This window comes from Lepidochelys olivacea (assembly GCF_965140295.1).
Source record: "Lepidochelys olivacea isolate rLepOli2 genome assembly, chromosome: 1".
NCBI lineage: Eukaryota > Metazoa > Chordata > Testudines > Cheloniidae > Lepidochelys > Lepidochelys olivacea.
The window spans coordinates 38,742,593-38,767,519 of NC_140411.1; the positions used below are offsets into that span (position 1 = coordinate 38,742,593).

At 39.6% G+C, this 24,927-nt stretch overlaps 1 protein-coding gene across 1 annotated transcript in view; it reads left to right on the forward strand.

Annotated features, from left to right (window-relative positions):
* The window catches only part of ATM (ATM serine/threonine kinase), a 126,961-nt gene that overhangs the window by 84,273 nt on the left and 17,761 nt on the right, over nucleotides 1-24,927 (forward strand). The window contains exons 38-55 of the mRNA XM_084649077.1: nucleotides 156-243; nucleotides 702-857; nucleotides 1,947-2,055; nucleotides 2,995-3,083; nucleotides 3,167-3,269; nucleotides 4,554-4,702; nucleotides 10,570-10,674; nucleotides 11,485-11,604; nucleotides 12,752-12,986; nucleotides 15,740-15,907; nucleotides 16,063-16,182; nucleotides 17,082-17,299; nucleotides 17,814-18,021; nucleotides 19,306-19,419; nucleotides 19,929-20,087; nucleotides 21,573-21,711; nucleotides 23,376-23,458; nucleotides 23,903-24,043. Of these exons, the coding sequence (XP_084505203.1) occupies nucleotides 156-243; nucleotides 702-857; nucleotides 1,947-2,055; nucleotides 2,995-3,083; nucleotides 3,167-3,269; nucleotides 4,554-4,702; nucleotides 10,570-10,674; nucleotides 11,485-11,604; nucleotides 12,752-12,986; nucleotides 15,740-15,907; nucleotides 16,063-16,182; nucleotides 17,082-17,299; nucleotides 17,814-18,021; nucleotides 19,306-19,419; nucleotides 19,929-20,087; nucleotides 21,573-21,711; nucleotides 23,376-23,458; nucleotides 23,903-24,043 (2,504 nt within the window). The remainder of the gene's footprint in view (nucleotides 1-155; nucleotides 244-701; nucleotides 858-1,946; nucleotides 2,056-2,994; nucleotides 3,084-3,166; nucleotides 3,270-4,553; nucleotides 4,703-10,569; nucleotides 10,675-11,484; nucleotides 11,605-12,751; nucleotides 12,987-15,739; nucleotides 15,908-16,062; nucleotides 16,183-17,081; nucleotides 17,300-17,813; nucleotides 18,022-19,305; nucleotides 19,420-19,928; nucleotides 20,088-21,572; nucleotides 21,712-23,375; nucleotides 23,459-23,902; nucleotides 24,044-24,927) is intronic.

The window sequence follows — 24,927 nt, forward strand, 5'->3', positions numbered from 1 at the left end:
ACACACCAGTTTTAGTCAGACAGCATTTAGAAAATCTTGTTTGTGCAATTATTCACTGTTTAATCATTCACCTTAATGTAAACAACACCTTTTTTTACCATCAGACATTTTATGATGTGTATTCACACTTCTCTCTCTTTTAATATAAATTGTAGAACCAGAAACCTTTATTCGTGGAGGTTTAGATAAAATATCTCGACGAACAATGCTTGATGTTGTTGATTACTTGAGAAGTCAAAAGAGGTGAGTTGTATCTATTTTTAAAATTAGCTTTGATTTAAGATTACTTTTTTTTCTCTGTACTAAAACTTGGTGACACCTTGGAGGAGTTACAATGTACATGGATGCCACTTAAATAATTGTAATAAGAAAACAAGACATTCAAAGTAATAGATACACATTGTGTATTTATGTGATATTGTCATATATGTCACACTAGTGACATTTTATTGCATATAATACCTGGAAATCTGCTCTCTTGAAAATAGGGGTCCTTTAGAAGGGTTGTAGATTAAACTGAATGCAGTTTCCAAAAACCTTTTGTCTGGAAATATCTTACATGGTGTAGGTGTGTCTTTTTAGAGATAAAACAGTACCTGTTGGCATAGGCTTTACTGTTACAGTGTATTTCTTTTGTTTAGCTTTATGTTACAGGGCAGGCCTCGTATTATTACATTAGTATTAATGCTGTATTTAAATAGATCTCTTTCAGGTACAGTTTTTGATGACAGTTTCTGGCTGGAGTTGAATTACCTTGAGGTTGCTATGGTAGCACAATCTTGTGCTGCTCACTTCACAGCTTTGCTCTACACAGAAATCTATGCAGACAAGATAAACTTAGACAAACAACAAAAAAGGTACTATTTTTTGTGTGAAAATTCTTCACATTTCAGTCAAAACAGGTCATGTTGTGGATGTTTGTACAGTGGTGTTTTGTTGGAGAAGGAAAGGTGAATTATGTATCAGGAAGACAAATCTTCCTTTTTTAAGCTCAGAAAAATGTACTAGCCCACGAAAGTGGCTCTAGCCCTGACAGAATGATAGCTATCAGATGTTAAAATCATATCTTTCTGATTACCTACCAGAACGCTTTCTTATCACTTCAGTTCCAGCATGATTTTAGTGCCTGGTATCTTGAAAACAACTAGAGCTAAAAACTAATATGTTCTATCATCCAAAAGTCTTAAATCTCAACTTCCAAATAGGATAGTATATTAAATTTTAACTCTAGCAGTTCATGACAAATTAATTGCTTAAATTATATCAGAAATGGGGGAGTGGAGTGGGAAATTTACACAGAATGGTGCCCAGAATTACGTGGTTTTACTGTTCAGCATCTCATAATATACTGAGTGTAGACATGAATGATGTATACAATGAACATAAAACTTTCCTATGTAATGCATTATTTTTATTTTTTTTTACACTGATACAATACTGAATGTAGTGAATTGTTTATTTTGGCTCAGAATAACTTCACAGAATTAAAGCAGTGAGCGAACTGCAGCCACTAGGACCTGCAGGTGGCCATGCCTGCGGACGGTCAATGTAAATTCTGTCTCACGGCTCACCAGTGGATTACCCTGATGGGCCACGTGTGGCCCGCGGGCTGCAGGTTGCCCACCACTGGTATACATCATTTCAGATAGAGTGGAGATGTAACAACTGGCCATACTGACTAACTGAGCAACTCCTTGGAAGTTGTTATTCATCAGCATAAGTTAGAGCAACCACAAGACTTACTCTAACTTCCCTTCGGGGCTGGTTTGGCATCTAGTGGCATTCACTATTAAAAGCAGAAAGGTTGTAGGAAATTGCCCAACTCCAAGGTATGCCAAGCTCTTCTCTGAAACACCAGGGATCTGGCCCTTTTAGGGATTATTTCAGCATCTCTGTGGCCTGTACTGATTTTCAATTAATTCAACATGTTTGTCCCCTTCTCATAGATCTGCTTTCAAAGCATCTAAAAATCTAACATTTGAAGAAGAAAGCCAAAGTCCAACTATTAACAGTTTGAATGAGAAAAGTAAAGAAGAAACTGGAATAAGCTTACAGGTATGGAATAGTGCCTTCCTCATACGAAGTATTATCTAATCTTAAAGTAAACCTACCTAATGAAATGAAATAATCAACATATGTATTTCCAATGTAAGCAATATTTCTTGTCTGAGTTTTGAGCCCAGCTGGTCAAAACTCAGAGAAATATTTTCTTGAATGTTCCCTCCTGCTCCCCCATCCCCCTTTCGAAACATTTTGAGTAACTTTTTTTTTTTTTACTAGCTCTAGTTCAAAGTAAAACATTCAATTGCCTTCATAGATGAGCTGAATAGGGTATTTGGGAACACATCAGCCCTTGCTCACACTAACTCATCTGAAATAGTAGTAGCAGGCAATTGTATAAAAACACAGAGAAACAATTTTTGCTCATAAAAGAACTGATCATATGGTTACCGTTGACTGAGCTTTTGTTCCAGAGAGATGCTACATATATCAATAAAATATAGCAAGTGGATGATCGTAGTGAGTTTGAATGACCAAGAACAGCTCTCTCAGATCAAAACAGCATGACTATGGTGTTACACAATGGTATACTCTGCATTTGTGTCATGTTGCACAAATTTATTTGCTACTTATTCTGAGTCAGTAATCGCTCTCAACTAATATTTCATTCTTCATAAATCACATTCACCAACTTTCAAATTGTCAGCTTCACATCTTATGTCGATTAATTTTATGCTACTTTTGCCTGTTAGCCAAATTTCCTAAATTCTTTTAAAAATCTTAACAGTAAGCATTTAGAGAGTCTCTGGTCTAGGCAGTCTGACAGTATTGCACTGGATCTCAGTATTCTTGCTTTTGATGTAAATGTCAAACATTGTTAACCATCTCAGACGTGATTTTCTAATGCATATATATAGATATTTATGTATACTATAATTGAAGTTGTTTCAAAGTAATTTATGAAATGTTTTGTTTTGTGATGGTATGTCTTAGGACCTTCTCATGGAAATATACAGAAGTATAGGAGAGCCTGATAGTCTCTATGGCTGTGGTGGAGGAAGAATGTTACAGCCATTAGCTAGGTACAATTTATTCATTTTTTATAAAAGCATAATTTTATTTATGAAGCATTTGAAATCTCAGAACTACTCTTTATGTGTAACAGGATAAGAACATATGAGCACGAGGCCATATGGGGAAAGGCCCTTGTAACCTATGACCTTGAAGCAAGCCTCCCTCCAGCTACTCGCCAGGCAGGAATAATAGAGGTAATTCACTCCTTTAGTAGGAAATAAATACAGGAATCACCCCCTCTAGGGATCAGAAATATTCTTGCTTAAGTAAACCTGAAATTGATTTTGTTCTGGTATTCTATTAACATAATAGTCTGGGCTTTAGTCTTTGATGTATTTTCATATAGTAGCACTTTAACTATGACCACACTATGTATTATTAGTATGAGATGCTATGTTGTATTTTCGTCTTGGAAGCCTGCAACCGTATCACCTTGTGCTATGACACTCAGCAGATATTTCAAACTAAGAAGAGTTAAGTCATGACTCAAACTCAAGATCTCCTAAAAACACGGGTGCTGCAGGAAGTAATGGTATTGTTAGCGCGCTGCCACCTGAATCACTATAGAGCAGTGGCTTCATTTGCGGACCCCTAAAAAATTTCAAATGGAAGTGCAGACCCCTTTGGAAATCTTAGGCATAGTCTGCAGACTCCCAGGTGTCAAATCACAGGTTGAAAACCAATGTTCTGTGACAACAACAACCTTTTGTGGACCCCTTAGACATAGTCTGTGGACCATAGGTTGAAAACCACTGCTATAGAATTAATCCTTCAGTACACTGTCCTGCTAGATGGTACCATCTTTCAGATAAAAAGTAAAATCGAGGTCTTGTCTACATGTGGTCATTAAATACACAGTGGCACATTTTGTAAGACATGGGATGTTCACCCCAATATTCGGCTAAATTCCAACTTTGATAACTAATTTCTGCCTATCTAAATTTCCTCCTGCGGTTTCAGTTTAATCTGGGATTCTTCCTTTACTGCCCCAAAACCATTTGCTACTGCTGTGCACTGTTGAACATCTGTCATGGTCCTCTTCAGGAGTAGCTGCATTTCATTACTTAGTTAAATGATCCAAATATATAGAAAGATCCTTTACCGACTCCACAGGAGTACTGAGGCTTAATCAGGGGAAAATCTTGCCAATCCTTCTTGTCACAAGTGCAGAAGGCCCTTTAGTCAGTGATCTGCTGCCGTGCCACTGCCCAAGAGTGGGGGAGTGAAAAAATTGCACAGGCAGTTCATTTCTCATGTGTCAAGAAGATTTGTTCTGTGGATGATGTTTTGGGAGATGGCTGAGGCTGGAGCCTTTTTATTTGTGAATGCTTTACACTTACAGAGTTCTTAGGTTAGAAATAATGGTAGTTCCACACCTGGAAATCTTACTTTGGTAACAAAAGGGTAAGCAAATCCATTTGAAAAGCAGCCCAGACTAGTGAAATGTTGCCTTTTGTTTTTAATCTTACTGATTGTAGGCCTTGCAGAATTTTGGGCTCTGCCATACTCTTTCCACCTATTTAAAAGGCTTGGAATATGAAAACACAGAGTGGTGTGCTGAACTGAAGGAGATTCGTTACCAGGCAGCTTGGAGGAACATGCAGTGGGACCACATCTCTTCTGCTAAGTAAACCAACTTCTCTGTTTATCTTTTCCAGCTGGAGTCTGTTAAAGCTTAATCTAACAATCCTGTTCCTTTTTAAGGAAAAGGAAAACTTCAAAATATAACTGCTGTGGGACAGAAACGGTGCAGTATTGTTTATCTTAGTTATCTGCACAATTGAAATAAAAACAAAAACCAATCCCCTTTCATGTAAAACCCCTGTTTGTAATGTGTGTGTATCAGTCTATTATAGCAAATGCTACTGTTATAGCTGTATTTCCTCTTTTCATTTACTGATAATTTTCTTTAAAATCGCCTTTTCATTTTTAGTCTCAGCCACAAGATGAATCTTTTTTTTTTTTTTAAGTGTGAGGGAAATGCTTTCCTGCATCCATTTTTGATTTATAGGAGAATGAAAAGATTGCTCTTTGATCCTTAAGAGTGACTTCACCAATAGTTGAAGAAAAGAGTGTCCAATTTGGTTCTGTGGCTACTCCTTCATAAGGAAAGGTTTATGCCTAAGGGTGACATGATGTACTGGGCATGGAGTAGCGTACACCTTGTCTCTGATGAGGAGAACAAGCCTATATTCCCTTTAGAGGGAAAAGGGACTAGATCCCCTCCCATCTTGGTAAAGGCTTAAGTTACATCACTGAGTCCTTCCACCGATATTTTGCAAGCAGGAGGAGGGGAACTTTCTCCCTGGCTTCTTCTGTGGAGATGGATCTGAAAAAGAGGTGCTTCTGACTGCAGTATTCTCTTCTGCTACATTGAAACAGTGCTCACTTAAAAGCAACTTGTGGAGGCTGCTGCTCATCTCCATGTTTCCCATCTAATGGAAGTCCATGTGACACTCATTCTTCCAGCTGCCGCATTCAGGATGCTCTCACTCATGTGAGGCTCCCTTGGCCCTGGTATAGGGAAGGTAGCAGAGACAAGCTATTCTAAAATGCTGCAGTAATGTGTGTGGTATAACAACCTAGATAAAAAGATTCTTCAGATTCAGTATGGAAGGTAAAGAGAGTGATATTTGGGCTGGAAAGAAGGGGAATAGACAAAGATCAAGGAGAGGGGGAATAAAGGGCAGAGAAAAAAGGTTGGAAATAAAATATGTGGCCAAGAATTAAGGAAAAGGGAATCTTTTGTTGAAAAGGGACTGGCAAGAGAGTGAGAGTTTAGGACTATTGATGGTGGAATTCCCTCTAATTTTTTCCATCCATGTGCGGAATTAATTTTGTTATGTGCACCAATATCGAGGTAATGTGCACCACCAGCAGAAACCAGAAACCTAGATATAATTTTTTTTTAAAGTTACCATAGGGATAATTACTCTAGCCAGGACAGGTTTGGCATTTTAGAACTCACTACTCAAAGACAGGTTTCAGAGTAGCAGCTGTGTTAGTCTGTATTCGCAAAAAGAAAAGGAGTACTTGTGGCACCTTAGAGACTAACCAATTTATTTGAGCTTCATCCAATGAAGTGAGCTCACGAAAGCTTATGCTCAAATAAATTGGTTAGTCTGTAAAGTGCCACAAGTCCTCCTTTTCTTTTTATGACTACTCAAAGAATTAGCATAGGAGAGAAATAAGTTTATGAAATGCATAAACCAGTCAAAAAACTAAAATAACAGCACTTTGAAAGAATAAAATTACAGCGAATATATGTGCATTGCAGGAAGTATCAAGAAATAACAACAATAATAATAATAAAAGTATGTGTTGGGAGGTGACTGTGAAAGATTCTTTGTGTGTGAGAGGGAGGCACACTGTGTGTGTGTGTGTGAGTGAGAGAGGGAGGCACACACTGTGAGTGTGTGTGTGAGAGAGGCACTCTGTGTGTGTGTTTGTGTGTGTGTGGGAGAGAGACACATGCTGCCCCTTTAAGTAGATCCTCATTCATCAGTCTGAAGCCTGCTTCTTCAGACACAGCAGCAGCCACCAGCAAGCTCCATCCCACTCCTGAGCCCTGTTATGTCCCGTTGCCCTCCCCCCAGCTCTGTGGAGATGAAGAGCAAGGGGAGGGGGACACCCTGAGATCAGCACACACACACACCCTCCCCCACTGGCCCCACACAGCTAGCAGGAGGCTCCCAGGAGCAGGTGGCCAGGGACTCCAAGGCAGAGGGCAGGAGCAGTGGAGGGAGGAGCACCTGAAGTGTGCAGCACTTGATAGACTGGTGGGCGGCTTCACAGCTTAGAAGGAACTTAGGTGGAGTCTCATGTCAGTGTTGACATGCAAGGATTCAGCAAACACTGTAGGTGAATACCTGTGTGTGAGGTTAGGCCAATGCAAGAACCACAAGCATGGTTACATGTAGGACAGAGAAGATTGTCCATGACTATTGGAGGCTGTTGTATCATTGCTTTGTGATGTTCACATATTTCATATAAGTTGTTAATGCGCTTTGCTTCAAAGCGGTTAACGGCGACATGACAGATCTGCTGCCATCTTGCTTTCTTATAAGGCTGTTGCTTCCCAGTTGCCGAGATCAACTTGACATGCCTTCAAGTTTGACTTCAGTGTGTCTTTTGGACTGGCCACCATGAGAATGAGTGCCTTGCTTTAACTGACCACAGAATATAGCATTGGGTATTCTTCAGTTGGCCATATGAATGAGATGACCAGACCAGCGTAGCTGATCTTTAATCAGCATTATATAAATACTGAACATCCAACAATGATTAAGAATTTTTATATTGGGAATCTTGTCTTACCATTTGACTCTGCGAACAGAGTGAAGATGGCACACGTGGAAATGATCAAGTTTCCTAATATGTGTCCGATATGGTGTCCATACCTCATAACCATTGAAGCATTGTAAGCACAACTGCCCAATACACATTTAGCTTAGTGCTTATTTTGATGCCCCTATCATGGCATAGGTGGTGAGACAGCATATCAAATGCAGAGTTGGCTTGCCCTGTGAGATGGCATTGTGAGATGGAGATCAATTGTGGCATTGTGTGACAGCATACTCCCTAGGTAGCAAAACTTCTCTACTGACTGAAGAGGCACACTGGTGAACTTAATAATTGGGTATCTCCTGGCACATGCTGGGTACGGTGTCCAGTTTTCTTTAGGTGCAAACCATTTAGGTGAAACCAAAATGATTGACTGCATATTTGAAGTGATCAAGTATAAATTTAATGTCATCAATCAAGTCAGCAACCAATGCATAGTCATCAGCAAATAATCGCTCCTTAATGAGTAAATCTGCCACTTTCGTGTGAGCATGGCAGTCTTGCAGCTTGAAAATGTCCCATCAGTATGGAACTGGATAAATACTCATTTGTCTGTGTCTTGAAATGCATCCATAAGCATAGCCAAAAAAGGAAGAAAAAGAGTATGGGAACCAGCACGCAACCTTCTTTGGAGACATTGGAGACCAGAAAGGGGTCCATATCGTCATCTGGATGTGTCATTGTCAGTGCATATGCAATGATGACAAAAGCATGACGACCTGTAGCAAGACCGAAGCAGAAGAGCACAAGTCTGTCATTAACACCCTTCAGCAGTGACTCAAGTTTGTGGGCAATCAAAAAGCAGGTGGCAAACCCCGCACCAGAGCATATCTCCATTCATCATCATATTTGCCAATCAAATAAAAGGTGTAACCAGCACTCGCTTCTGGTAGCTGTGTCCTGCCAGCAAGTCTACTCTGAGTGCAGAAATATCTATATCATACCACACCAACAGTCTGACAAATACAGCGGTTCTACACTCAACTCCATCATTTCTGTCAAGGAGTGTGTGAACATTCCTAGCTGCAAAATTTTGGGGGGGTCTTTCTTATATTTAGACCATAGCAAAGCTGGATGACCAGCCAAGATATGTCACTCTGACAAATTTGGTTGGAGCAAGAATTTATTAGGGACCTTTTTCCATCCCCTTCCCCATTTGAGGAGAGCAGCACTATCCTTAGGTAGGATGACTCTGACACCAGGGAAGGATCTGATCATGGCATTTGCTCCAGTCTGTGATGAGTGACCATCACTCCCAGGCCATCTGTGTGCAGGATTGTGACTAAGGACCTCCAGCAGCATCCTCTGCCTGTCACCATCACCACGGGACTTGGATTGAGAGGTAGTAGAGTTAGTGTTGCATTGCTGAATCACCTGCACTGTGAACAGTGGAAAATGTGTATGCAGTTCCAGTCCCCCTTTCTCATCCATGTAAGCCATGTGCCATACCAGTGCAAAAATTGCAATAAGTAGGTGACAGATGAGGATGCAGAGATCCTTATCCGAGCAAATGCCACTGACCCCATCATAGTTCCTCTGCCTTTCCAGAGTTACTTCTGGAGGGGCAATTGCATGCCTTTATAGTATGTCATTGACAACAGGCTTATTTGATGGCAGCTTACATTCACCATGTTCAGTACCATCTTTAGGCATCACTGCCCTTTTACTGGGACAACACCACCATCTGCTGCACCCTTGGTACTGCCGTCAGATTGTCTGTGACTGCTTATATCACAGTTATCCTCCATATTTGGAAGGTGTTTCATGATCTGCAACTCATGGACATGCTCAGTGGCAGATGACACTGCCCTGGAAAGGTGATCCAGATCCAGAATTGCTATTAATACAATACTGATGTACATATTAGAACGCAATCAGATAATACAAGAACCTTTACATGTGTGCATTTTGTTGTTTAGGTTAAAATTGTAGATTTATTGTATGATAGTTTTTGGAATAATTACATATATTTTAATAAAAGAAAAGGAGTACTTGTGGCACCTTAGAGACTAACCAATTTATTAGAGCATAAGCTTTCGTGAGCTACAGCTCACTTCCTCGGATGCATATCGTGGAAACTGCAGCAGGCTTTATATATACACAGAGAATATGAAACAATACCTCCTCCCACCCCACTGTCCTGCTGGTAATAGCTTATCTAAAGTGATCATCAGGTGGGCCATTTCCAGCACAAATCCAGGTTTTCTCACCCTCCACCCCCCCACACAAATTCACTCTCCTGCTGGTGATAGCCCATCCAAAGTGACAACTCTTTACACAATGTGCATGACAATCAAGTTGGGCTATTTCCTGCACAAATCCAGGTTTTCTCACATCCCCCCCACCCCCATACACACACAAACTCACTCTCCTGCTGGTAATAGCTCATCCAAACTGACCACTCTTCAAGTTTAAATCCAAGTTAAACCAGAACATCTGGGGGGGGGTAGGAAAAAACAAGAGGAAACAGGCTACCTTGCATAATGACTTAGCCACTCCCAGTCTCTATTTAAGCCTAAATTAATAGTATCCAATTTGCAAATGAATTCCAATTCAGCAGTTTCTCGCTGGAGTCTGGATTTGAAGTTTTTTTGTTTTAAGATAGCGACCTTCATGTCTGTGATTGCGTGACCAGAGAGATTGAAGTGTTCTCTGACTGGTTTATGAATGTTATAATTCTTGACATCTGATTTGTGTCCATTTATTCTTTTACGTAGAGACTGTCCAGTTTGACCAATGTATATGGCAGAGGGGCATTGCTGGCACATGATGGCATATATCACATTGGTGGATGTACATTTTAATGTAATTTGAAATTTTGACTCCATGTATAAAATACAATTTTAATAATTTCTCACTGCCTTTTTAATTTGTTTACTTGAAAACAATAACTTAGGCTTACAGGATGTATTGTGTTACAGGGTTGCTTTTTATTTTTTTAGGCAAATCTTTACCTAACCACTTAAAAATTCCTGACTGTACTCCTTATTCAGTTAGGTTAGTTTGTGTCTTTTATGAAGACACCACCAAAATGACTTAAATGTACTATATCAAAGAGAATGTTAATACTGTAGTTTTCAATCATAACGATTATTGATGACCTTAAGTTTAAATATAATTTTGCTGTTTTTAATCTTTTTTTTTTTAAAGAGATGAGATGGGAAGATCAGGCTACCATGAATCATTGTATAATGCTCTGCAGTCTTTAAGAGACAGAGAATTCTCTGCTTTCCATGAAGGCCTGAAAGATGCCAGGTAAAAACCAAATGCCTATAAATATTCTGTATGTAAAACCTTGTTGTGTTTGTGCAGCTGTAGAAAAGTATTACACAAACAAAATCAGACTGATATTTGAGCTGTAACTTGACTTATAGATTTTTGACCTGAATTCTCCTTTTCGTGCCTATACAAGTCATGTTAGTGTTAATAGGACATGTATGCTTGACACACGGACAGAATTAATTGTGTAAAGTGACTTTTGTGCCCACAAACAACATACACATGTAATCTTTTTGGTAGAGATATTTATAACAACCTCTTTGCAAGGCTGCAAATGCTGTCCAATAATGATAGATATTAAAAGCCTTAATCCTCAAACTAAGGAGGAAGAGACAAACTACTGGCATTTTATGCCATAACAAGTCCTTGTCTCTGCAGGTCCTGTTACACCAAAGTACCAGCAGTTTTCAAGAGAGCAGCAAGAAGTTTCTATGAGGAAGGGACAAATTTAATTTTTTAAAAAATAGAGTTACTTTCTATGGAGAAATGACCTTCTGTTAGTGTACATCCCCTTCCTGTTAATAGATGAAAAAGTTACTTCCGAGTAGTCCCTTTAAATTGAATGTCATATAGGCTATGAGACAGTAAACCTGATCACATTTTCATTTAGATTCTTAAGGGAGAAACCTTGAATTTTTTATTTTAATAATAATGCAAAATTCTTACTAAACTGAAATATAAAATATGTGTTGGTGCTATATACTTTATATTTGATATCTATTCTGTACATGTAAACTGTATTGTCAATAGATAAAGGTATTTAGCATTGCTGTATTGTATCCCTAGGGTGAGCGAAGTAGAGGAGCTGTGCAAAGGCAGTCTTGAGTCTGTGTTTTCATTGTATCCCACACTCTGCAGATTACAGATCATTGGAGAGTTGGAAAACATAGGACAGCTTTTCTCCAGGTATTTTATTTCTTCATGTTAAATTCCCCTTCCAGTTCTAGCTATGAGTCTGATGTTGTTCTTGCATCTCTCAGCTATTTTTAAGCAACCTGTAACTAGAGGCTAGTCCCTCTGTTTTCCTTCTTTGACAAATGTACTTTATAGATACCACCTTTACAAGCAACTTCGCAGGTTCTCTAGTTATAAATAAAGGCCTTTTTCTATAAATATTTTCCTGCTTATAAAAACAGGAAAAGAATGCTGGTATTATGAAAATCCACTATACTGGACTTTTCTGGATTTCCCAGTGCATCCTGTTTTCTATTTGTTTACCTTCTAAACTGTTAGTTCTTCAGGGCATGGACTGTCTTTATTTTAGTTTATTGTAAACCTTGTCAGGACTAATATTTGTTAATGATTTAGTAGTATTTTTTTTCCAGTAGCTCCCACAATGTGCTAGGTGCTGTATAAACACAAAAAAGGATACAGTACCCCCCAAAGAGCTTATACTCTAACAAGATAAAACAGTACATCTAAAAGGCATGCAGTATAATAAAAATATGGGCCATATAAAACACACTCTTCTATAGCTTGTGCTGCTGCTGCCATGTTCTATTTTTAGCATGCTAACTTGATGAGAGCTAGTGTGAGTATGTCTGCTCAAGCTGGGAATCATACCCACAGCTCCACGTGTAGATATACCCTTATTCTGTCATGCAGCCATGTACATGTAGATACAGATTAAGATTCCCTTTGCCAGCTTTTTTATCAGCCTTATCACATACTAGAACTTAGCAAATTAAATTCAAACAAGTGTTCAAGAACATGTACACTGGAATTGTCGTGCCTCCCGAATGTTCCTTTCACAAACCTGGGTTTGCTTAAATCAGCTGTTTTGCGTAACTTCTTATAAATGTTGAAAATCCTTTTATAATCCCTATCCTCCACTTGCTTGCTTTTCAAGATGTTTGTTCTGTGCATGACCAGGAAGGGTTTCATGAACTATTTTTGTTTTCTGGACCATATATTGTGAGCTACTGACTTCAATTGTTTTATAGTCCTGGGATTTGTAAAACAAGCTCCTTCACATCTCAGATTTCATTAATATTTGGTTAGAAGTAATAGCAGCTCTTTTTTCCTTTTCCTTTCTTAATGTCTGTGATTTCAGATCTGTTACTAACAAACAACTGAATGACATTTATCTGAAGTGGCAGAGACAGTCCCAGCTTCTCAAGGACAGTGACTTTGGTTTCCAGGAGCCTATCATGGCCTTACGGACTGTAATTCTGGAGATCCTTCTTGAGAAGGAAAGTGAGAATTCCAAAAGAGAATGTATTAAAGACATTCTCACCAAACATCTAGTGGAACTGTCTAAATTGGCACGAACTGCCAAAAACACTCAGGTAACTACCGTAGTTCCAGCAAGAATCAGTCTGAAAAACACTTACTTCTCCAGTTAACAAGGAATTTTTTCACTATAATGCTGAAGACCAACTATGCTTAAATTCCTATACTCCGTATAAGTTTATTCATTGAATTGTTTGTCTAGAGAGTCAACCTACATAATATTTTATGAATGCTACACGCATATCTTCACATTTTTGTTCATAATTACACGCCTTTCCGTGCAGTATATGTTATAAAACTGAAATTTTTATCTGTAAATGATGTTTCTACAACTTTTGTAATTCCAGTTTGGTACACTGGGTAGATGTAAAACTTCATCATCACGCCATAGATTCTCCCAGCATTCCAGGAGAGAGTTGCAGAAAGAATTCCTCAACATCAGCATCTTGGTGTCATGTTCAAATATATATACACTTAAAGTGCCATTATATTCTGAAGAGTCAATCTCTATGAATCATCTTGTAGAATTCCCATTTTTTTTATCCCAGTGACTTCTAAATCAAATGTGTTCAATTTTCAGTTACATCTGCCTGACCTGAAAACTCAATGTAGGATGTGAAAGGTGACCTGGGCTATTTCTGGCTACCATGTGAGCACCAGTTATACATTTTGTGCATATTGAGCTTGGTTAACAGCTCTGACCCAGAATTATGATGCTGCAATACTTTTTATATCCTCTTTATATCCTTATTCCTTGAAATAAAACCTGTCTTAGAAAATATCGACCCTGGAATGAGACATGGCATGTGAAATTATAAAGTTTAGGATTTTTTAAAATTTTTCTAGAAGTTGTTTTAAGAATGTTTCTAAGGCACATAGGGGGTGAAATCCTGGCCCATTGAAATCAAATGCAAAGCTTCCATTTACTTCACTGGTGCCATGATTTCACTAAGGCCATTTTTTCTCTGGCTCCAGCTGTCAGCCCCAGGGTGAGGGGCTTCCGTTGTGAGCTCCAGCTGGTCAACAGGAGATGAAGTGTGAGCCCTGCAGCTTTCAGTTCCCCACAATGCCCCACTTCAGTCAGTGAAAGCGCTTCTGATGAGGATGCACACTCCCGGAAGGAGGATGGCAGTGTGGACACCAAACAGCCTATTTAATTGCTACAATGGCTATAGGTCGACCTAACTTAAGTCAGCCTAATTTTGTAGAGTAAACAAGCACTCAGCGTCTCCAGAATGGCTTAAGAGATTCATTGCTATATAATCTTTCATATCTTGCCCTTATCACCTCATCAACCCAATTTACACTGCCCACCCAATCTCAGATACTCTGAGTGCCTTATAAGAACCTGAATAGAAAAACCTTACCTTTGTCCCCTAATATTTGCAAAAATATATGCAGGAGATTGTAAAACCACATTTCCTACTTAAGGGATCAATTTCCAATAATTTGGTAATTTGTTATTTTGATATTTGCATATGATTGCAAATTTTAGAGGGAAAGGTTGAGGGGACTGTGTATATTTGGGTAAAGTGAGTAGTGCTGAGGGATTATATGTTAGTCAGGAATGGGCTGGGTCACTTAGGGCATGGCTACACTTGCAGATGTAGAGTGCTTTGAGTTAAAACAGCCTTCATAGAGCGCAGTAGGGAAAGTGCTGCAATCTGTCCACACTGACAGCTACAAGCGTACTGGCATGGCCACATTAGCAGCTCTTGCAACGGCCACAGAGAGCAGTGCATTATGGTAGCTATCCCAGCATGCAAGTGGCTGCAATGTGCTTTTCAAATGGGGGTGGTTGGGTGGAGTGTGACAGGGAGTGTGTTGTGTGTATGTGGGGGAAGAGAGAATGGGTTTGGGGGGGGGCTGAGAGCATGTCAGCATGCTGTCTTGTAAGTTCAGACAGCAGCAGACCCCTCCTCCCTCCCCCCCCCCGCTTCTCTCTCTCACAGCATTCCACACTAATGGTTGCTTTGTCTCGGAGCAGATAAGCGTGCCAGCTGTCAGAAACAGAGCTTTCAAAGGGCATATCCACATTCCTACAGTGAGTTCAAAACAATGAGAAGAGTGGCCACTTGACTTAAAGGGATTATGGGACGTTTCCGGAGGCTGATCAGAGCGCAGTAATGCAACACCTCGATCACACTGACACCCAGGAGTTTCAGCCAAGGTGCAACAAGCGTTAATCTTCTCGCCGAGGTGGAGTACCAGGAGCGCTCTAGCCATGGAGTCAGGGCGCTCTACGTGCCTTGCCAGTGTGGACGGGTAGTGAGCTAGGGCGCCCGGGGATGCTTTAATGCACTCTAACTCACAAGTGTAGCCAAGCCCTTAACGGTTCTTTCCTGGAATTCTAACATTTGGGTTTTTTGAATTGTGTAGAATGTTTGTAACAAAATTGTAATATTGTTTTGGTGGATTACCTGGCCTCCATTAAAACACATTTTGAACCTCTTTTTTAACAGTCTTTTGGTTATGAATATAAGCCAGCTCACTGTCCCATATTGTCTTATTACCTCACAGTAATTACAATGTTAAATGTTAATGCTTCATTTAACGTTTTGTGAAGCTCAGTTCAAGAATCTATACTTTGAAACTTGTTGGTTATCAGAATGATAGGGTAGCCTATGCCTGTGCTCTAACATGTAAAAAGACCTTGCCTTCTTCCCAACAAAACAATTCTTAACACTAAGCAGGCAGAAGAGGGATGTCTTAAAGAAATAAAATAAAGTGCTGATGGTGTCGGAGAGCCTGTTATGAAATGTGTCCATTACTTACAAATATAATTGACAATTTAGTTTTTCTATTTCAGCTTCCTGAAAGAGCAATGTTTCAGATCAAGCAATACAATCCAGCTATGTGTGTAGTCTCAGAGTGGCAACTGGAGGAAGCTCAGGTTTTCTGGGCTAAAAAAGAAGAAAGTCTAGCACTGAGTATTCTCAAGGAGATGATCAAGAAATTGGATACAAATTGGTTTCAGGTGTGTGTCAACATGTAACCTTGACATCGGGCCTAATTAATTTAATTTGCTGTATTTAGATGGGAAAAAAGGTTTTACAGGTTGACCATCTTATATGGAAAATTACTTTTGAGTTGAAGTCTGGTATTTTTTTCTAAAAATGTGCTTCTCCAAAGGTTGAGAATGATCCGAGCCTAAGACTGATATACACAGAGTGTCTGAGGTTATGTGGAAACTGGTTAGCAGAAACATGTTTGGAAAACCCTACAGTTATCATGCAGAAATACTTAGAAAAGGTAGGGCGGTTCATGGAAACATGCAACTAAATAGATTCTTCTGTATATAATACCTTGTAAAAATGTCAAAGTAAATTTTACAATGCCGCATTCATTTTTTCCATATTGATACTATGATTTTCAATATATTCTAGAATAACATCTCAGATGCAAATACCCTTTTTATTAATGATTTTGTAGACTCCACAGTGAAACTTAGATTTAATAGCCTGTTTGGAGGTAAAATTATTTGACTTTTGTACTCCTCCACTCACTGTAAGGGTTACTCCCTTGATCTTGCCTTCAATATGGTCTGTACTCTCACTGATCTCTCACCTTGTATTCTCTCGGCAACCGCCTCATTGCTTTCAGTATTGCTTGCCACTCACTTCATTACTCCCTCTAATTTGTGACTCTTCAGTTGTAGTTATCCCTTCTGACTTTTCTGATATTCTCCAAATACCTTCACCATCATCTCCGTTTCACTTGTAACTCCAGCCTCTTTTCTATCTTGTGTTGTCATCTCCTTGTCTTTCGTTTGTTAGACTGCCCTTCTTAGACTGTAAGCTCTTCATGGCAGAGAATTTTTCTTTATCTGTACTGTAAAGCACCATGGACAACTGTTATTATATGAGTAATACATAGTAAGTGTTGGAGGAATTCCATTTGGTTCTGTAACTAAAATGGGCATCAACTGCTAGCGCTGAAAAATCCAAGTCCTTTCTGAGGATTACATTCACTTAGGAAAAAAATACTTTAACACAATTGGTTTTATTTTGTATGTGCATCTGCTAGTATATACAAACATTAAATAATAATAATTGTTTAATCAAGCAGTATGAGAGTAGACGTTAGCTATAGCTATTATGCGAACATGATCATCAGTCTTATCATTTCTATATTTGTAACTTTCCTCTTAGGCAGTGGAAATTGCTGGGAGCCACAGTGGAGACAGCAGTGATGAGCTAAAGAGTGGAAAGATGAAGGCTTTCCTTTCTTTAGCTCGTTTCTCTGATACTCAGTACCAAAGAATTGAGAACTACATGAAATCCTCAGAGTTTGAAAACAAGCAAGCTTTGCTGAAGAAAGCCAAGGAGGAAATTGGCCTCCTAAAGGAGCACAGGGTTCAGACAAACAGGTGGGTGTCCAGATTGAGGGGAGGTAACTATAGCTAATTGCCATACAGCACCAGAGAGGAGAGCAAAGTGTAACCAGATTTGGGATTTGCACATGCAGTAGAGCTGATGGAATCTTAGAGTTCATCTGACTATTTTTCTTCTATTCTTAGTAAGAGGAAGGGAAAGTGAGGGAAAACTCTAAGCTTTAGTGATTCTCTGTTTTCTGTAGGAGGTGGGTCAAGTCTTCGTGCTTGTTTCTATTGCCAGAAATTCACTTTTACATTGGTGTGTTCACGTCCAGTCATTAGAAAAAATGGGACTAGATTTTCAGTGTGTTTTAATCACAGATCAAGGGTGCCCAGTGTACCCAAATGAGGAGGACATTGAGGGTACTTGATCTAAGGATTGCTTGATTTTCTTTGCTGATACAAAAGCAAGTATAAAATGCTGGAAAATTTCTTAAAGTTGTAGGTGAGAGAACTCCAGCCTGCCTCCCCGTCAGTGTTTTAACAGATGGTTAATGTCCATTCATAGATACACAGTGAAGGTTCAGCGGGAGCTTGAACTTGATGAATGTGCAATTCGTGCACTGAGTGAAGATCGTAAACGTTTCTTATGCAAAGCGGTAGAGAACTACATCAGTTGCTTACTTAGTGGAGAAGAGCATGATATGTGGATCTTCCGCCTCTGCTCCCTCTGGCTTGAGAACTCTGGAGTTTTTGAAGTCAATGGAATGATGAAGGTAAGTTTCTGCTCTTACTTTTTTCTTATCCTTTTGATTCTACATGAAAATCAAATTCAGATTCCTCATTTTCACATGCTAGGACCTGCACGGCTCTGCCAGTGTGTCCACCTCTCGTCTCTCATTTGTATCTTAATGACTATGTCCTGAACTGCACTCTTCCAAAACAGCTCACTTATTTGCTTTCTCCATCTGCCTCCTTCCATTAGCTACTCTACACACTTTCTCAAGATGCCCATATGCCTGGAGTCTGGCACATGACCTGTACACCAGCCTTCTTCAGTCTTTCCTCAACTCTCACTTTATGTACTGCTCATTTATCACCCTTCATCATTAACTGTGGTCCTCTTTTCTGTTTCTGTCCCCTACATTTTTAATAACAAAAGTTAGCAAAAGTGTCCATAACATTAAGCACATCTCTTGATCTTTCACTGTTGTACCCTTGTCTTTCCCTTACCTTTTACCCTTCCCTTTCTCATTCTTTGCTGTGTTATGCCTAATTTAGATTGTAAGCATCTACCATGATACCTGGAGGAAATACCTAAGTGATAAGGGTTAAACACATTGCCAGTAGTGGTTGCTGATATCTAGCTTATTTCTTTTCTCTGTCTTATAATTAATTTTTAAAAACTAGAATTACTTGGAACAATTGAATAAGTCTATGTAATCATGTGTTCCTTTTACAGGCATCCTTGTCCTCCCTTCTTTCCTTTATATGTTTTTTAATACACTTATGTTGTTTCTTGTTTTAAATTATATTGTAAGCTTTCCCGGTTGGGGACTGTCTTACCATCCATTTTTATAGTACCCAGACCCGTGGGGCCTCAATCTTAATTGAGGCATCTAAGCACTGCTGTAATAAAATAACAATAATAGCACTTTTAATAATAATAATAAAAAGCCATCAGGCAGTGACTGAATGAAGAGGTCTTTCATATAATCAGGGTCAGTCCCACTCAGAGTTTTATAAACCAGTAAGGCTACTTTGAACTGAATTTGCTACTTAATAGCAAAGCTGGCTGAGTATGATCCTGATAGCTCAAACCCATGAGCGGTTGTGCTGCTGCATACTGATCAAGCTGCAAGCACTGGGACTTGTGGCACCCAGCGAGCGACTAGTGAGGAGGGAGTGGTGTGCAGCATGCTGCCACTAGGGCAGCCAATAAATGTTTTTAAAATGTTTTTAAAATGTCAGTACATACCCACTGGTGCTTATCTACTGATTTGTGTTTGTGATCTCTTTTATGTGCATTGCTGTGTTACATCTGATTTATTTTTCAACAGACAGATGCAGAGAAGATTCCGTCATACAAGTTTTTGCCTCTGATGTACCAGCTGGCTGCTCGAATGGGAACCAAGATCATGGGCTGTCTAGGATTTCATGAAGTTTTAAATAATGTAATCAATACTAAATCATAAGTATTGTGATTAGATTAATGGTACAGAGATGCGTCTTACTTATGTTAAAACTCCTAAAGAGAACATGCATCTTCTTGAGCACAATTCTGTCTTGACTGAGTCATGAAGCCTAAACTATTCCATTACAGAATGAGATGTAGCAAACTTGAAATGTAAAACTTGGTTTTTGTTCTGCCAATTCTTTCCACTGATTTAGGAGTCTTCTTAGAATAATCAGACCATTGTATTAAAAACATACTTTATATAGTACAGACATCAAAATACAGACTTAGCTATGGTGTTACTTTATTTTTGTCTGTAAAGGACCATGAAAGGTTAAAAAAAAAAGTTCAGTCCTTTCTATGTTGATTATAATATGAAAGAGTTGAATAGTGTTTTATTGAACATTTGCTTCTTAGTTTAAAATCTTAGTTAACTGCTCTGATTTGTAATTCATTTTAATTTTTATAATATCTTTAATAACTGACTTTTGTTATATTTCTTGACAGCTAATATCTAGAATTTCACTGGATCATCCACATCATACTTTGTTTATAGTATTGGCTTTGGCAAATGCCAACAAGGATGAACTCTTGGCAAAATCAGAGGCAATAAGAAGAAACAGACTAACAAAAAATGTACCGAAAGAAATCTCCCAGCTAGATATGGTACTCAAATCAAACTGAATTTTGTTTATGAATCACATAGTTCTAGGTTATGAATCACATTTAGTATCATAATGTCAGAAAGTTAATTTACTTTAAAAGGATGTTATAGTGCAGAGTTTCATTTACTTGATTTTTTTGGTGGGGTGAGGAAGAATGGGGAAAAATTAAATATTGATTTTTAAAATCAAAACTTGTAATTATGGACATTGGGGACCTACCAGCCTTGACAGTTGTTATTCAAATCAGCTATTACAAGAGTGTCAGAAAGGAAATTTTTTTTGGATTTTTCACCCTGTGAGATATTGTAAAGACATTTTAGCTGCATCAAGAGCTTGAGCGGGTTTATAAGCGAGAAGTTGATAATGACCAAAGTTTTTTCTGTTTTAATGTTAAGTGAGTGTTTAATGTAAATCTGTAAGATAAAAGTATTTGGGTTTGTGCAACATGATTCTAATATCTTTATTTCTTTCCCAGAGAAAAAGAGTAACGTTAGTGCTATAAACCGTAATGACTTGTAACATTATATCATGGCTTTTTTTTTAAGTTAGCATTATTATTGTTTTGGTTGATAATTATCATTGCTATGATTATGGTGATTTTCTCAGCCTTTCATTATTGGAGCCCCTCTGTGGTGCTCTTTGGGCACTTTCTTTGTCCCCTCACACTGTTGTCCTCTCATAGTTTTCTGGCTTCTCTCCTTTATTCTGTCCATTTCCCGTTGTCTTTTCTGGGAGGGTTTCCTTATCTTTTTTCCATATTTGTCGCTGGCTTGTCTCCTCTTCTCTGATAGTTCTGATCCCTTTCCCCAACTCGTCAGTAGTCTACGTGTAGCTGCGGTTTGGGGCTCCCATTGGTGGTGTGATAAGTTGAGCAAAGTGCCACAAAGTTGGAAGCAGAGAAGGGAAGCTTGGGCGGGCAAGCCGCTTGAGCCTTCAGCCTTGTACATGTGAGCTGCTCCCCCAGCCAGCTACATTAGGGACAATAGCAGAAGCAGGAAAGGGGATGGTGGGTGGATTTCCAAGAACCAACAACCCCTTTATTTGCCCCATGTTTGCAGGAGGATGGAGAGTGGATCTGGTGTCCTGCAGCTTTCGCAGCCTCACTCCTTCTCCACATTGTTTGGATATACCCACTCCCACAAATAGTTCACTGTTCTTCCCACCCCAGGTTGGAAAACACTGAATTAGCATTTATATGAATCCAGGTTTGTATTGCAGAGGGTATTCAGTACTTGTGTTTCCTCTGTTTTCACAGGATAGCTTCAGTTCTACTTGATGGCAATATACTGTGTGTCTTTGATCTGACAAGAAGTAACTTGCAAAAGGTCAGGTTTCAGAGTAGCAGCTGTGTTAGTCTGTATTCGTAAAAACAAAAGGAGTACTTGTAGCACCTTAGAGACTAACCAATTTATTTGAGCATAAGCTGTCGTGAGCTACAGCTCACTTCATCGTGTTTGGGTTTTTGTTTGTTTGTTTTGTTCTGTAGGATCGAATGGAGGCTGCCAGCAAGATAATTAACATCATAAAAAGTAGGAGACCTCAAATGGTTAGAGGTGTTGAGGCACTTTGTGATGCATACATCACATTAGCAAATCTGGATGCCACTCCATGGAAATGTCAAAGAAGTAAGTATTTGAAAAGAGGGCTTCTTGGTCAGTAGTTAGGCAATGTATTTAGAGTTACAATTACTACGCTTTACTCCCAGCTCTACCATTGCCTTATCTTGGGGCGGTCACTGAGTCTCTCTAGCCTTCAGTTCCCCCAGCTGTAAAATAGGCATGACACTGCATAAGGTGGGGATAGGTCAGTTAACGATTGTTTTCTTGAGATCCTTGGATGAAAGATGCTATTTAAATATTAAGTATTATTACCAAAATGCAGATGGGCTGCTGTACTGCTACTATGTCCTAATTGTATTAAATATAAGACCTACTCTGGTTTAGACGTCTCATGAAACAACTTGCACTGTGAGGTTCAGCTGGAGTGGTTCTTGGATATGAGACCTGCAGAGAATTCCTAGTGCTACTGGGAGCAAGGGCACTGGAACAGGGGAGGCCTGGGGGTCATGACCCCATCCCTTTTTACTGGCCGTAGGGGCAAGCAACAAGGGAGGGGGAGAGAGAATCATAGAATCATAGAATATCAGGGTTGGAAGGGACCCGTGAAGGTCATCTAGTCCAACCCCCTGCTCGAAGCAGGACCAATTCCCAGTTAAATCATCCCAGCCAGAGCTTTGTCAAGCCTGACCTTAAAAACCTCTAAGGAAGGAGATTCCACCACCTCCCTAGGCAACGCATTCCAGTGTTTCACCACCCTCTTAGTGAAAAAGTTTTTCCTAATATCCAACCTGAACCTCCCCCACTGCAACTTGAGACCATTACTCCTCGTTCTGTCATCTGCTACCATTGAGAACAGTCTAGAGCCATCCTCTTTGGAACCCCCTTTCAGGTAGTTGAAAGCAGCTATCAAATCCCCCCTCATTCTTCTCTTCTGCAGGCTAAACAATCCCAGCTCCCTCAGCCTCTCCTCATAACTCATGTGTTCTAGACCCCTAATCATTTTTGTTGCCCTTCGCTGGACTCTCTCCAATTTATCCACATCCTTCTTGTAGTGTGGGGCCCAAAACTGGACACAGTACTCCAGATGAGGCCTCACCAATGTCGAATAGAGGGGAACGATCACGTCCCTCGATCTGCTCGCTATGCCCCTACTTATACATCCCAAAATGCCATTGGCCTTCTTGGCAACAAGGGCACACTGCTGACTCATATCCAGCTTCTCGTCCACTGTCACCCCTAGGTCCTTTTCCGCAGAAAAGGCGGAGGCCGGGGTGTTGTGAGGAGGGGTGGAGCGGGGATGAGGTCTGGGGGGGAGTGGCGGCACGAGGGCGGGGTCTCGGGGAAGGGGCAGCACGGGGGCAGAGACTTGGGGGGAAGGGGCAGGATGGGGCATCAGGTGAGTGAGGCAGCATGAGCACATGGGCTTGCAGAGAAGGGGCAGCATGAGGGTGGCGGCTTGGGGGGTGGGGCCATGGTTCGGCCACTGGTGGCCCCCTACTTTCAGGGAGCTTCCATTGCTCCTGACTGTGAGGGAAGTGTTTTCATTACCTCAGTCTGGCTCCTTAGATGAAAGGGCCCAAGGACTGCTTATGAGAGTAGCTGCCCTTTCCCTCACTCAGATATTGGGTTCAGGACCCAGACTGAGCAACCTTTTGGGGGAAAACAAGGGTAAACTGATAAGTGTGAACTGCAGTTCTTGATTTAAAATAATGCATTGATTTTCACTGCAGAAGGCATAAGTATTCCTGCTGGCCAGCCTATTACTAAACTAAAGAACTTGGAGGATGTTGTTGTTCCCACCATGGAAATTAAGGTGAATAAAGTTGAGATATATTTACAATTTAATATGCATCCATTCCTTCTCAATGGAAGTCAAGGTGTGTGGTCCTTTGCTTTTTTTTTCTTTGCTTTAAATACCCTCTTTCCCCACCTTTGTTGTGTTTATGTATGTGCTTATGAGTACACGTTTACAGATTTGTATATTTTTCAATAGATTTTGGTATATATTTGTGATATTGTATATTCATCTCTTAATATAGATATTGTTTCATTAGGTTTTTATATGCTTATTTTTAGTGCTAGTATGATTAATAAACTACTTGACCTTGGGAGACTACAGATATCCTATAGTAACAATCTTGCATTGTTTAAAGGCTGCTAATGAAGTTTGTAAAGCTTCAGGTCTATAGATAATGAAACATTTTTCCTCAGTGTAATGAATCTGATATTTTATAGTAATTTTTAATTATAATTTCAGGTGGACCCTACTGGAAAATATGAAAATTTGGTGACAATAAGGTCATTCAAGCCAGAGTTTCGCTTAGCAGGAGGCCTGAATCTGCCTAAAATAATAGATTGTATAGGATCAGATGGAAAAGAGAGGAGGCAACTTGTCAAGGTGAGCTGTATATGATGTAGTTGCCAGAAGGCAGTGTCCTGTTTCTACAAATCATAGACATGGAGCCAAATTTTTAAAAGTATTAAGTGTTGCTTTGCTAAGTGTTTCAATGCCTAACTGACTTAGGAGCCTCACTCATTTTCAAAAGTGACATAAGCATTTAGGAGCCTAAGTCCCACTGACTTCAACGAGACTTGCCTATGTCACCCTTTGAAAATGAGAGTTAGGCTCCTAGGTCAGTTAGGCATTACAATGCCCAAATACCTTTAAAAATCAGGGCTATGGAGAAAGTTGTGATCTGAGTACAGGAATGAAAGCCTGAAGCTCTTTAAGTTCTCATCCCAGCTCTCTAGCAGACTCCTCCTATGTGCTTGGGTGCATCACTTAAGATCTCTGTCTGTTTCCCCAGTACGGGTTATTTTGAGTGTGTGTGTTTGTATAAGTATTTTGAAAAGGAAATCACTAAGTATCTATAGAATATACTAATTTGTATATATCCGTCCTCCTACAATATGGACATGTACTATTGCCCAGTACTGGATAGAATATGAGACCTGCTGAAGTGTGTGATTATTTATGTTCCTTCTAGTGGCTGGAGTGTGTATTGAAATAAAGCACTTTATTTTCACACTGCTAAGCAAAGATGTGCTCAGAAGTTCATGCTTGTTGGTATAGAATTATTTGGATAGAATCGTAGAAGATTAGAGTTGGAAGAGACCTTAGGAGAACATCTAGTCCAGCCCTCTTTATTCTAAGTGCTTAGTCTTGTTTTTCTTAGAAATAAAAGGATTACTAGTTGGAGAGAATTTAAAAGCAGAGACTTTGAAATTTCAAACATATTTACAAGAGTCTAGAAAATGGATTGATTTGAATGGATTGATTTG